The sequence below is a fragment of the Varanus komodoensis genome, unplaced genomic scaffold, assembly GCF_004798865.1.
Source record: "Varanus komodoensis strain SLA01 unplaced genomic scaffold, ASM479886v1 scaffold16, whole genome shotgun sequence".
Lineage (NCBI taxonomy): Eukaryota > Metazoa > Chordata > Lepidosauria > Squamata > Varanidae > Varanus > Varanus komodoensis.
In genome coordinates, this window is record NW_025335468.1 from 7995545 (window position 1) to 8009632 (window position 14088).

Sequence of the window (14088 nt, forward strand, 5' to 3'; positions counted from 1 at the left end):
GTGAGGCTGCGCGGACGACTGGATGGCGCGGTAGATGCCGCGCAGACCTGTGTAAACGCACAACTTGGTCCCCAGCTGAAAGGGTTGCAAAGCTGTTTCTTGGGGGAGAGGGTTCTCCTTTAAATGTGTGTAAGCCGTTTCTTTTCAGCTTTAAGTGGGTGCAGGATGGGGGCCTTTTCGTTTACTCTAGAGTAGAAACGAAGATGTAGTACGTAGTAAACACATGGAAAGTAATCTGTAATTCGGCCACTAGTCCGACTGGCTATTGCAGCAGGCCTTTTTGCGTTTTATTGCTGATTTAAGTCTGCAGTCTCCGAATGGGCCGTCCGTTAGCATCTGCCTCTCTGCTTTTCTCTCCCCCAGTCGGTCTTCTTTCGCTTGCTGCGCGTATTGTGTGCGCTCATCGCCTCTTGCGCTGTTCTGACAATCGTGCGGCGGGGCGGCGCCTTTGCTTTTGTCTCTGCCCCTGCCAGTCTCCTCCGCATCTCGTTTTACTGGATGAAATCTGGTTGGGGCCGCAGCCCAGGGGACCCCAGTGACCACCCAGAAAGCCGCCGGTGACGAGGGCAGAGAAGTTCAGAAATCAAGTAGTCACGGTGGTGGTGCTCTGAGTTTAAAATGCAAAAGTGAGTGCAGATGTTTCAGTCTGGGGTTTTATATTAGGCAAGAGTGTTATTTTTATAAAATATAAAGAATGTAGATGCAGTGACAAAGCATGAGATGATGGTTGACATGTGTGTATGTGGGAGCAAACGTTAGTTATATATTTCACAACTGAAATAATATACATGTATCTAGAGTAAGACTAGGATCCAAGGCCTAACATTTCTTAGAAGCAGTGCCATAAGTGTGGCAGCTGAGCTCACCACTCCAATAAATAGAGCAACATGGCTTTGTTCAATCAGACCAAGATTCAGGTAGTCCAGCATTCTTGTCCACAGGTGTAACCTGCCGGATGCCTCTGGGCCTCTCCAAAAAGTGATGATCTCCCTTTGTATCTGGCAACCACTGCTATGCACTCTCTCTGAACATGGTCTGGTTGGTGTGGGCAAGTGTGAACACCATTTGCAACGTGGCAGTAATTCTCGTATGTCAGTGTGAACTTATCTCTAATGCCAGATGGTTAAATATACAAGGCAGGAAAACCTCCATCCTGTACAGAAGGCTATAGCCTAGCAGGAGAGGATGAAAAGAGACTGCATTGATTCTGGAGTATTACTTGGTATTTTCCTGTTCAATCACACATCTTGTTTGATCACACATTTAGTGCAAGGGCCTAGCTAATGCAGCATCCTGTTTCTTGCAGCCATCAGTCAATATTTTTGCTTTCTCCTGACTGTGTGGTAGGTCTGCTACTGTCTTACTCTTCTCAATGTGTTTTCTTCCACAAATTGTTTATGCTCCATGGCATTAACTGCATTTGATGCTCTATTTAGAGTAGACAGATCTCATAGGAAATAAGCAAACATGCTGGGTGCCTAAAAGTGTGTTTTCACATAGCTGAAAGCCTGCCTAGCCCTGTGTTGTCTTCAGCTCAGGTGTAAGAGCAAAGGCAAGGGGGAACAGAGCTTGTCCTGCAGCCGGAAAACCTGCTTCAGCTGCATATATGTCTGTATGTAGCATAGCCATAGAACAGCCTTCTCCAACTTGGTACCCTCCAGATCATGCAATGCCTGATGAGAGTTGTCATCTAACACACCTGGAGGGCTCCACATTGAAGGGCACTGTAGAGACTGGCTGAGCATAACAGCATGCTAGAGGCACTCTGCAATGTTGCCTTGTCTAGCATGCAGGTTATCTTCAACATCCATTGATTTATGTATTTATTTATACCACCATTTTGTCATGTGATGCCATAGTAGACTGCAGCCTCAGAGCACCCAACCATCGTTTCGATGGTTACTTCTTAACTCTTGAAGAGGGTAGAGTACAGAAGTGCAGGCAAATTTATAATATTGTCTTTTTAAAATGTGTCTATTATTTATACTGTTTGGTGGCTAGTGAATTACTACTGAATGATTTTCTGACTGATTTATTCTGAGCTGCAGGTTCAACAGATTTCAGATAGGGGGTTTTCTAATGTTCTTTTCTAATTTGAGGGAAAAAGATTTGATCCAGTTTTTTGTTCAGATTTGGTTTCATTCCTTGCAGATGCCATGCTTTTTGCAGACTGACCCTTCAATTTTTTTTACATCTGGAAAGCCTTTAATGAGAGTCTGATCTTGTTTCTATTGAACATGTACATTTATGTGGCTTTTTTGTGTATGAATATGATTCTGCTTTTCTTTCTCCTAACTGAATAGATCTTTCAGGATCTGGGGAAAATCTGAATTGTCATGCTGTAGGTGTTTACACCATCTGTTCCTCCATATTTCAGATTCTGATATCATGGAGTTGGCGGCAAGCACAAAGCTGAACAAAAGATGCGAGTCCAGGAAAAATGGGATTACAGGTAACTAAGAAAATATTTTTTGGCAAGCCAAGTTCAGTAGTTGCCCACATAGGGATACTATTCCAAAAGCATCTTGTTTATGGTACGTGATAGTCTGCTCTTCCATTTTCCCAGCTCACATATAACAACCTGTGAGTTGCTGAAAAGGCAACAAACATGAGTACACACCTGCTTGCTCCTGTTGTAATAAACTACCTGAAGATGCTACTTTCCCTGGATTTTTATTTGACATCTGAATGGGGGATGAGCAACAGCATGGTTAAAATTCTGGGAGGTTGTTCCCTCCCAGTAACCCAAGATTTCCAGGATCGGATGTTGCAATAAATAACCCAGCAAATCGGTGTTCCTGGGTTGGCTGTGATGAAGTATCTTTCCACTGAGTAAGGCCATTGGCCCATGTATTCATGGCAGTGCAAGTGTTTTGCCTGCAGCAGTGGCTGGTGAAGTGCTTCAGGGGTCAATTCCAGTTTTATCTCCAGGTGTAGCCTTGGAAAGGACTGCCACTCCGTGTAGGCGGTACTGAGCTAGATGGACCAGTGGTGTGTATCTGGGGACATATGAGGAACATATGAGGCACATTCATATGTTCCAAATGCAGCCCAGTCTTAGTGTCTCCAGATGGCCGTGCTTCTTAAGGCTTTCAGGTCTGTCTTGATCTGAGATCCTGCCAGGGATTAAACATGGGATATTCTGTAGGCAAAGCCTATGTTCTCTTATTTTGCTGTTAGATGGGACACTACCCATCGCATAGTCTGCTTGTAGCCTTCTTGGAAGAATTTCACTGGCCCTTTTGCTGTATGCAGATGGGGAATCACCAGCCTATGAGCCATCTGGCTATGAAGATTCCCCACCCAGCCCACTTCTTCCCCAGGCCTGGTCATGCTACCTTGGCAAAAAGTCTCTGATCAGCTGCTGATGGGTAAGAAGAGCTTTCCAATGGGAAAGAAGATCAGCAGCTGGTTGGAGAGATCTTTTCACTGTCCAGCACTGAAGGGGACTTCATTTCTCTGAGAGAGGCTTCATCTTTCAGCATTGGGCAGAGAATGATTGCACATAAGCAATTTCCCCTCATCAGTGGGAGACGGAGTCTTGCTCAGTGCTGTGCAGGGAAATGCTCCCTTCCTCAGCTTAGCGGGTGGGGCTGTGCCTGTATATGAGTGGAGCGTGTCTGTATGAATGAATGTTGTGAATGTGCATGAGTGTGAGTGTAGGCTGTGCGTATGTGTCTGTGTAAATGGTGTGTGAGTCTGTAGGTATATATAAATGGGCGAGCACCCCCCCCATTTCTTACCCCACTTTGGGCTCTGGCCACTCCTTCTGCTGTTGTGTGGTCCAGGGGGAGCCAGGGGGAGCTTCCTAGGAGGTAAGCTAGTCCTTGGGCTGGAAATGTTTTCCCATCCCGGCACATGACAGAGTATCTTCGTTTGTATGTCTGCTTCTTGTCTTTGGTAGATGTTTGGACTATGAACCTTGGTATAAAATTAATACCATGAATGTTTAGCGTTAATGCATTGTGATTAATATAATGTTTAAGTGCCCCTTAACATGAATAGCATCGTCTTAGTGCCTCAGCTGTCCCAGGGCTCTCCTTTCTCTGCATGTCTCCCTCACCCTGGGTATTTCACAGGGCGGCAGCCATTTTCTGGATTACTTCATTACTGCAACTTTCTGAATGTTTTGCTGTATTAATGCAGCTCTGTGACTCATTACATTGCTCTGGTGGAATGGCCCTTGCACAATAGACCTGGGATTGGTTTGTTAGACTCAATTTGCTTTGGCCCAAATTCTGAATGGAATGCAGCCTTGCTGCTGTGGAATAAATTCCAGCTTGGGGTATGCAGACGCCTTGCTCTGCCAGTTGTGTTTTGTGGGGAAAGTTCTGCTTGTTCTAGGAAGATTTGCAAAAGCTGCTGGTAGATTTTTATTATTGGTATCCGATTGCTGGCCCGACTACGGTTACTCATTGATGTTACTTTTGCTTGTGTTAGGTGTGCTTGTGCTTCTTTCAGAAGCACTTTGAAGACCTGCATGGCTTGCTTTTAAAGTCAAATTAATATTCTATGTCTATGCTTTTTCAGTAAAGGATTATAGAGCAAAAAATAGAATATGTGTTAGGTTAGGCAGTGGACTTCATGGCCAGGTGCAGACTAGAACCTGGATCTCCTGAACCCCAGTCCAGCTCTCTAATTACGACACCACACTGGTTCTGCCTTGGAAAACCATAATTTCTTTGTTCCTATGTGCATCTACCCAGAACGAAGTATGACTAAATTCAGTGAGACTTACTCAGCATTCTCTGCTGACGCTCTATTCTGTGGTTCATTGGCATAATGAGGACCGTGAGCATTGCATCCATTAGGAGGTGAAGCAGGTCCATTGCCTACCTGTTATGTGCACCAGTTTTTAACATGTACTTTTATTTTTGTCCTTGGATTTGTCTGGTCAGCTGCTACTACATGCCTTGCCCATGTGCCTTTTTTCTTGATTTCCAGGTTTGCTTTCAAAACACCTTTGGAAGGCCTTGCATCTGCCTTCCCCCATGACTCTTTCGGATCACTGTACAAGTAGGTGATGCTTGTGAGATGTTTAAAGATGCTGCCTTCCTTTTGTATTCTTCTCCTGTGTTTACATACAGAATCTGAATCCCAGGCTGTAAAGAAGAGCAGGACACATGGAATGCTGTAGTGATACCATTTTGCTGAGTATGACACAGAAGCCTTGTTGGGGCCCCAGCTTGAACTGATTTTCTCTGCAAAGGTTTTCTTCCCTTTAGAAAGATAACAGCTACATTTTGCAAGACAGAGCAAAATCCTCTTGATCCGGATCCATCCAGGCTATAGCCTTGCCCTTACCTATCCTTTGGGCTTGCAGATTTTGTATGTGTGAGGTGGTGCAGATTTCCTGGGGCTGGAAGGATTAGGAGACACCATCTCCTCCTTCCAGCCCTCTTCCAGTTCTTGTGTCTTGTGTGTGCAGTCCACAGCAAGGAGCTATCCTGGAGGAAATGGAGGGCCCCTCCTGCCCTGCTTTCTGCTCTCTTTCTAGTCCCTCCCTGTTATGTCACAGCCCGTTCTCTCTGTACCCTTTCTCAGCTTGCACTGTAGCCATTAATCCTGAGGACTCCACAGCTCAGGGCTGAAGCACCCATTCGGCATGTGGAAAATCCCAGGTTCCTCCTTTGGCCTCTCCAGTTCAAAGGGTCCTGCCTGAAACTCTGAAAATCCCCTTATCTACCCTCAAGGGTAGACAAAATGGATTAGATGGATCAATAGGCAGCCTCCAATATCCCTGCATGTATTCTACTCTCACCTTTTCTGAGTATCATAAATCCTTCCTTTTCTCCTCACATTTCATTTCCTACTGAAAAAAGCACATGGCAAGGAGTTACACCTCCGGAAAAAAGTGCATCAATGAAGGAGTCTCTGGATCCTTTATGCTGCCATGCTTTGAAGAGCGACAAATGATATGCATTTTAACCTGGAGAACAGTCCAGTCTTGTTCTCTGGACTGACAGAGAGATTCTCTTCATTCTGAAGCAAGCAGTTAAGACAGAAGAAAAGGTGGTTCATCAGTCCTTTTTGTCCTTGTCAAGGACCCCATTTTCTTTTTGTGCTGCAACTGTTTGTAAGTCTCCACTTGGCCAGGCTAAAGTTGCATGTAGCGATACAACTGCTTGTGTATCTTTTGACCTCACATGCCTCATGCTCCAAGATCAGAGTGTGGTCCAGTTAATTGGTCTGAATGGTCCCAGTTACATTCTCGAGGAAAACAGTAGGGGCCAGCAAAACACTGGTCCAGCCAGCTTGTGACTGGCAACAAAGATCTTCCTGTTGGGGGCTTGAACATGAAAAGAGTGGTGCAGGTGTTGCTTTTTGCCTGAAGTGTTGTTCCCAAAGGTTCTTCTGGCGATATGCCTTTCACTGCCTCCCCCTCCCAGCCCTGTAGATGAACGCAGCACACACCTCAAGAGTTGCATCTCTTTCCTTCCAAGGAAGCCTTGGCACTCAGTTTGGAGCCTTTGCTACTGCTTGAAGCTTGGGAACAGGAGGTGGGTGATTGAGCTCCTGCTCCCAAAGCATCAGGAGCAGGCCTGGGAGTCCTTGGCTCAAGCTGAAGTGCATGCCCAGGGTAGGGGTGGCTCCTTTGCTGGGCTCCTTCGGCCAGAACAGCCTGTTGTTCTGCATTGCAAGGAGGCCGGGCATCCCCTTCGCAGTCGGCCCTGTGGGATTAAAATGAGCAGGTAGGTTGTCTGAGTTAATTGGGATGGCTGGCCCAGTGACCTGCTGGCATTAAAAACGCATGTTGCCCATGCACTCAGTCTGCTGTAGGCAGTCAGGACCTCAGACACTGGGTGCCCCAGGATTCTCAGTGCAACTTTCCCTTCAAGGAGCCTAGAATGGGATAATCTGGCATTGATAGGACTGGAGTATTTAGCGATGCTGATGAACACGTAGCAGGCTGTGCCTATGTGTGGACTGGCAGGTATTTCTGCCTAGTGGCAGGAGGACATTTGTCAACCCTAACCTGTTGCCCTTCAGGTGTGTTGGACCGCAACACCCACTGTCTTCAAGCCATGGATAGGGAGAATGGGAACTGTCGTCCAAGACATTTCAAGGGAACTGGGTTGGGGAAGGCTATACTATGGCACTTACTTGCTTTTGTTATCTGATGCTGCTTTTTCCTGGGGAACATGGGAGAGCTGGTGTGGGGTAGCCATGGTAAAGAACCATGTTTTCCCATAGCAGATTGGTAGGCATGTCATGAGTGGAGCGGAGCTGGCTGGACCCAGGGGTCAGACTAATGGCCTGGGAAGCCCCTTCTGACTCGCTCTGTTTCTATGTTGCTATTTCAGTCTATTCATAGAACATCCTAGATCTATGCTAAAGGGAGATACTTCATGATAGCTCTTTCTTTGTGGGATGTGGCTGTTCTTACAGGTTCTTGCCCAGACTTGGTGATGAACAAGAATGACGTGCTGGAGAAAAAGAGCAGCAGAGAAGCCTCTTCTACATTCCAGGCGAGGATGAAGACTCACCGGGCCCTCTGCTCATCCCTCTCATCAGACAGCCCCAGGCAGTACCGTGGCCTGGTCTCTCCAGAACATCTTGATGCCCAGGTGTGCAGATGTCTTCCGGGGATCAAGAATGGGGTGATGCAGCTGGTTGAGAATCCATGGGATGGACAGCATGGCCTATTTGTGGATCTAATAGTACAAAATCCCTGAAGCAGCCTCTTCTGAAATAGGGCCCTATTGGGGTGTACTGGGCCTCAGTTCCTCTCAGCGCTAGCCTGCCTGGCCAATTGTGAAGAATGCTGGGAGATGTAGTCCAAAACATCCAGAGGCTACCAAGTTGGGGAAGGCTAGTCTGAAGTGCTGACCATGAAATGATTCCTTTATTCCCTTTTCACAGATGAAGCAAGTGCACAGCGGTGGGGCAGCCAGGAGCACGGGTTCGCTGGAACGCAAGTCCTTGTTCTGTGCCAGCTCCTTGTCCAGATCCATTCTGCCCAAGCCAGTGGAACCCCTGTCCAAGGTCCCATCTTCCACCCAGTCCTCCTCGTTGCTTTGCAACGGTGGAGGTAACAGCCTTGAATCTGATTCCAGCCCCTTGTCTGTTTCCGACTACAAGAAATCCCACAATGAGAATTTGAAATCGGGGACCAATCCAGGAGGCACGCAGGGCTTCAGCTTCTTGGAGCCCGTCATCAGCAAGGTCACAGACTGCATCTATGTGGGGAACCTCCGCGCAGCTTACAGTGGCCGAGCGCTATGCAAGAACAACATCGACAGCATCATCGACATGAGCAGCTTGCCTGGGGACTATGGGCTGAACTTCATCCCCTGCACCTGTGGCCGAGGGCCCCAGCACAGCTGGCCCCGCCTCAAGGTGTACCTCCAGGGGCCCTTGGAGGAGGAGTGCCTGTCCCTGCAGCAGCCGTGCTTCTGGGACATCAACGAGTGCATCGAAGCCTCTCTGGAGAAACGGAAGCGGGTGCTGATTCATTGCAGGGACGGCTACTCGCTGGCTCCAACCTGCGTCATCCAGTACCTGATGGTCAAGCATCACATGAGGCTGCTGGCCGCTTACGGGTTTGTCAGAGCCAGGCACCCTGTGAACATCCAGGAGTGCCACCGCAACCTGCTCGTGGGTTTGGAGAGAGCTCTGTGGCCAGGAGAGGTGGACATGGAGAGCTTCAAACAGGCCATGTCGAGGAAGGTGGCATGGACGTAGGGCTAACCCAGAAGGTGATGGTGGCAGGTTCATGTCGTTAAACCAGGCGTGCAACACCTCGTTCAGCCTGAGAGCTGCGTTTCAGTGGCGCATGGTGTCAAACGGGAAAGGGAAGGGGGCAGAAGTACAAAACACAGAAACACGAGAGCCATACTGAGCCAGAACAAGGGTCCATCCAATCCGTTGCTCTGCTCACATGGTAGGCAGCCAGCTGCCTGCAGGATCCCACAGGGAGGACATGAGTACAACAGCACCCTCCCGGCCATGCTCCCCACCAACTGGTGCACTGCTGGTAACAAAACTGTAGGAGAAACATTTCAACCTTTTAGAATGGGGGAAAACAGCACAAAGCCTAGAAATCGCCAAGCAATCCGTGGAAAGAGGATGGGGAATCCAGAGCTTCGGCACTCCTGCCTTGAACTCAGAGTGGTCTTGATCGTGTAGACAGAGCAGGAAAGACGTGGGTTAGGAGTGCAGAAGGCTTCCCTGTTTCCCAGCACATGTTTTGGTATCCAAGCAGATGCCTCTGCATTCTGCATGTAGGCACTGTTTGTGTTTTCACTCTTAAACTCCACCTTTGCTTTCTGTGAGACATTCTGTGTTTAAGCCCATGGAAGTGCTGCTGTCTTGTCTAGAACAGATGCAGCAGGATAATACAAGGTTTCACTGATAATACACTGAAGCACTGCCTGAGCCTGTTCCACAAGGCCATGTTTCCACAGCCTTTTGTGACATTCTGAAGATAAAGCAGCCACCGTATACTATGTCAGATTGTTGGTCTTTCTTCAGCTAGACAGATCTTTTGCATCCTGCCTCTTTGAAAGTTTCCAACAAGAAATGCCAAGAATTGACTATAATTATACATGCAAAGTATGTGCTTTATTCTTGAGCTACAGCCAAGAAGATGCAAGTGCTTTGGGCTTTAAAAAGTTCATTGATTCTGCAATGCTTACTGTTTTTCATGTGTGGTTTTTTCCCTGTTTCTGCTAGTCACAGGGATGGCTAAGTAGCCATACAGGGCACTTGAAGTTCCACTAGTTTACCACTGGAGATTTTACCCGCAATTCTTCCAATTTCTGAAGATGTCAGGGTTGAGGCACAGGTGGTGAGCCAGGAAATGGGATCAGGAGCCATGGGGCCAGTCTGTAGGCAGGACTCCAGAATACCACAAGCATGTCATTGTGTAGGCAGCCTTGTTCCCCAAGCAAGGCTCAGCTGGAATGGGAAGCCCTACATGCTTCCCTGTTCGAGAGGATCCAGCAACAGAGGGGGTGGGTGGAGTCAGTCCAGTGCTTCCAGGTACTTCACTGAGGTGCTTGCAACCTGCTGTGCACCTTCACCTGGGGCAGCTGAAGGTAGGTTCTGCAGCTCCTGAGAGAAGTTGGCTAGGCGTTGCCCCAAAGCTTTCAAGCACTTAGTAAGGGCTAGAAAGTAGCTTTAAAAATGTGCTGCTCAGAAAGCTGCATGATGCACTCCACATCACAAGCTGTTTTTCCGTGCTCTTGAGAAAACAGTTTTCCCTTATGGGTTCTTATTTAAATGCTGGATATACATGAAAGCTTCTTAAGGGTACCTCCAGACAGAAGGCTTCTCATGCTACAAAACAGTATAACCTAGAATTAATCTTCTACACTCCAAGGAATCCAATTTTTTCTTGCTCTGTTCCATCCACAAAAGTGGTCGCAACCTAGCCATTTGGGCAGTGTTCTCGCCTCTTTCCCTATCCTATCTTGTTACCACCACCTCCTCTTCCCATTTTGAAGCACTCTGCTTCTCAGGTATTTGTGTGTGTATGTCTGAGATCCACAACTTGAGGTGCAAGATGTGTGTGGAGATGAGGAAACAGCAAACAGTCCCTTTCACAGCTGCACCACCTGCTGCCTGGCTAAGATCTCCTGTGTTTGAGTGTGTGAGAGCGAGCGAGAGTGGGCCTAGTGGCTTGGAGTAACTATTGTCCCTGATCCTGGCATTCTTTCCTGCCAGAACTCCCAAAGCATCTTTTGTGGAACAACTGGAGGTGGGACCCAAATAAACCAGCACATACCCCAAGTCCGCCCTTAGTTTGCCACTGCTTCAGCTTGTGCAGGAAAAGACTTGCACAGAAGGCTAGCAAAGCCACTCGGTTCCATCTGTATAAGAAGAGAAAGTGCCATTTCAACCCAAAATGCAAGCAGGGGCAAGAGCAGGGAAGGGGATAAGTGGCAAACAGAGAAGGAAGGATATTCGTTCAGTGGCTGTTGCTGCCATATCCTCAGCTGGGAAAGTTGTGGATGGTGGCAGTGACAAAGCCAGTGCCACCAATTCCTCTCACTCCTCATGTGACCCAAGATGAAGGCATTTCAGGGAAAGGACAGGCAGCCACTGCTACTCAGTCTTGCTCTTGGCCATGTCACCTATTTTATATTTTGCAAAATGTGAAATAACAGGACACAATGCTATTGGGGGGGGGGGGGGGGGGGGGGTGGTTTTGAGTGCCTGGGGACAAAGGAAGTCCTGCACAAAAAAGTGCCAGGGCACTGTGCAGCATTCTGCATGAAGGAATAAGATGGAAGAAATGGGAGAACGCGGGAGGATAACCAGCAGATGAAACCTCTGTAAAATTCCATGCATGAGGCAGGTGGGCACATGACAAAAGCCTGGTCTTGAAGCAAGGAGAGGCCAAAGGAGAGGTAATGGAAGGGAGTTGTCCCTCAACCTTATTCCATAGCATCTTCAAAATCCAATGAGGTTTTTTTTTTAAACTTTTTAAAAAAAGTTGCAGTGGCTCAGCCTGTTCCCATTACTCGGTGAAGCTGGTCACTCAGCCCTTGGAGGAGGCATTGTAGGTGTCCCATTTGTCAGGGAAACTTTGCAGCTGTGAACCCAAGACGAGAATTTCTAAAGAGGCAGCCTGGAGAGAAGACTTCAGCTACAGTGAGGTGTGAGTTTGTACAATCTTGATTTTTGTGCACAGGGCTCCATAGATCACTGATAGATACGGGCATTTGAGAAGGAGGTTGCTAGCAGGATTGAACTGAATGCTTAGCAATCCTAGATTCTTTGTCTGGAATAAAGTAGGGTTTTAATATACACGCATTGTCTTTTTTCTCACTGTTATTTTCTTGAACAATTTTGTTAGGAACCTGGGCCCGTTGTGTCCACTGGAGGATGGTAAAGATGCTGGGCTGCTATGTATATACTCAGTCTGTGCCAGGGTAGCTGGATGGAGGGGTGTTAGAGTAACGGAAGGGAGTTCTCCCTCAACCTTATTCCATAGCATCTTCAAAATCCAATGAGGTTTTTTTTTTTTAACTTTTTAAAAAAGTGTTTTTAACCATTTGTATTCGCATTACCTTCCTACACAAAAGAAAAAGATTCAAAGGGCAGCAAATCCCAGATACAAATATTTCCTGCAAGGGGCTGTATTCAGTTTTAGGCTTACTTAGAATAGAACTGTTTAAGGAACTGTGGCTTAAGGTAAATTGTTATTGGATACAACCTAATATAAGGTGCAAAATACTTTTATTGTGGCCCAGAAATTAAGAAAACACAAACTGGCATTTGTTGGTTGTATTTCACCCCTTTGCTGGGACATGCCTCAATAAGCGCTGGGGAAACCCCTTGCCCAAGATTGAACAGGGCAATATGTAATGGGCAGTTCCCAATGCTTCCCTTGCTCTAGTGTAATGAGGAAAATGTGTTTCCAGAATCGGCCAAATCAGCATAGCTTCCCTCTGAGAGCTCTATTGATTTGTCACATTGTGGAAATGCTAGTTTGGGCATGTTTCTGGTTGTGCTGTCAAGCACTAGCTTCCTGTTGTTCTAGCAGCCATCCCTGATGGTATTACAGTGCTGGATTTTGCACAGTGTACAAATAAAAGGCAGAGAGAATGAACAATGAAATTAGACCAAATGGCTTTAAAACCCTCTTCCTTGCCACTCCACTGCAAAAGAGGCAATTCCAGTAGAAGGGAGCACATGGCAGCTCTTTTAACCTAGCAGTCAGTAGCACTTAGAATTCCAATACTCAAGGAGCAAGATGATGGGAAAAGGCTGGGTTTCTGTGATCAGCTTGCCACTGCCAGGATCTACAAGGTGATGTGGCTCCCCCTACCGGCTTAATAGAGAAGGCAAGCTCATTCACTTTGCAAGTAATTGCAGGATTGGGATCAAACCTTTAGATGCTTGCAAGGAGTAGAACCAGCACAGTCATGAAGACCAGCTCTGTAAAAGCCTTCTCAGTCCTGCCTTGATATACTACCACAGTATGAGACTTTGTGGTGCCTGCTTCATATTCCTGATCCGGTAGCTGCCCTCAGTTTTGCAGCATCTTAATTCCTGCCTCTTTCTGATTCCTGCCTCTTTCTGCTGCTGCTACGTTTTGCCAAGTTCCCCATCCACCTCCATCACTTGGTGTTCTAGTTAAGAATGTTTGCTATTTACATCCCAGAGCTGACAGCCACTAATCTCATGTCTGATTCCCTTTCGTATTTTTGATTGTTGGATGCTTTGTGTGAAAGGGAACCTTGTACAAATTGAGCAGTGATCAAATGGGACATTTTCACAGATCTCCCCACCTGTGTGCAAATCTTCCTGAATTTGCACATATGTCTTCCATATGCAAGCAGGGGTGATTCAGCCTGCTGAGGAAATATGCACACATCAGGAAATTTAGTACAAATTGAACTGAGAATTAGGAACCAGATGAATTCAACTACATGTCTGACCATTTGTAAATATTTCCAGCTGACATGTAGTTACACTCCCATTTGGAGCTTCAAGCAGGGCATGTTCACATGCTTTGCAAGCAAAATCAAAATTCTCCTACATTTTTTAAGTTTCTTGATACCAAATGAGTGGCAATGAAATTAGAATCTTTCCTTTGCACTGACCTTCCTACCAACTGGAGCATTAGTCAGATCCCACCCCACTTGAAAAAGTCCAGTTTAAAGCTACAATTTCCCTCTTTGTTCTTCAGCTAGCCAGGCTGATATTCAGGGGACTGGTGGAGTGAGTATCAGTCCTTTTGTGTATTGGGAGTAGAACAGAAATAAGGCTGCTATCAATTGTAACAGTTCACGGTTGATAGACAAGCAATCTAGTTTGTTGCAAAATTATCCAGGCGATAAAGCTGACATTGTAATATTTCATCATTTCTAAATTCCTTCAGTGGAAGGAATCAGTGCTGTGCTCATGACATTTTATAAATTGCATGTTACACTGAATCAAGACGCATACAGCCCCTGGTAGGCCAATCACTACCAGCATTATATTCAAGAGGCAACAGATTCTTCGAACAAATGTAGGGGCACAAAATGAAAATGGATGCAATCCTTATTCCGTGCATGAATACTCAGAAGGGGTAACATCACAAGCCGTGGGAATGGCTCCCAGTGGTTCTTTCAGAGCTCAAGAGCCATACAC

At 46.7% G+C, this 14088-nt stretch overlaps 2 protein-coding genes across 2 annotated transcripts in view; both read left to right on the forward strand.

The window, feature by feature from the left end:
- On the forward strand, positions 1-9635 carry LOC123021319. The gene is made up of 5 exons (XM_044425995.1): positions 1-51; positions 2378-2452; positions 4945-5016; positions 7390-7568; positions 7864-9635. The coding sequence occupies exons 2-5, from the start codon at positions 2389-2391 to the stop codon at positions 8683-8685; spliced, it is 1137 nt and encodes a 378-aa protein (XP_044281930.1). The 5' UTR covers positions 1-51; positions 2378-2388; the 3' UTR covers positions 8686-9635.
- Positions 8716-14088, forward strand: part of TNNI2 (troponin I2, fast skeletal type) — a 26019-nt gene continuing 20646 nt past the window's right edge. The window contains exon 1 of the mRNA XM_044425996.1: positions 8716-9555. The gene's annotated coding sequence lies outside the window, so the exon portion shown is untranslated. The remainder of the gene's footprint in view (positions 9556-14088) is intronic.

Excerpts from the sequence above, each read along its gene's own strand:
- LOC123021319 (XM_044425995.1), top strand. The coding sequence starts at position 2,389 with ATGGAGTTGGCGGCAAGCACAAAGCTGAACAAAAGATGCGAGTCCAGG. Across the intron at positions 2,453-4,944 it reads CAGGAAAAATGGGATTACAG|GTTTGCTTTCAAAACACCTT; the intron begins GTAACTAAGAAA and ends CTTGATTTCCAG. Across the intron at positions 7,569-7,863 it reads CAGAACATCTTGATGCCCAG|ATGAAGCAAGTGCACAGCGG; the intron begins GTGTGCAGATGT and ends CCCTTTTCACAG.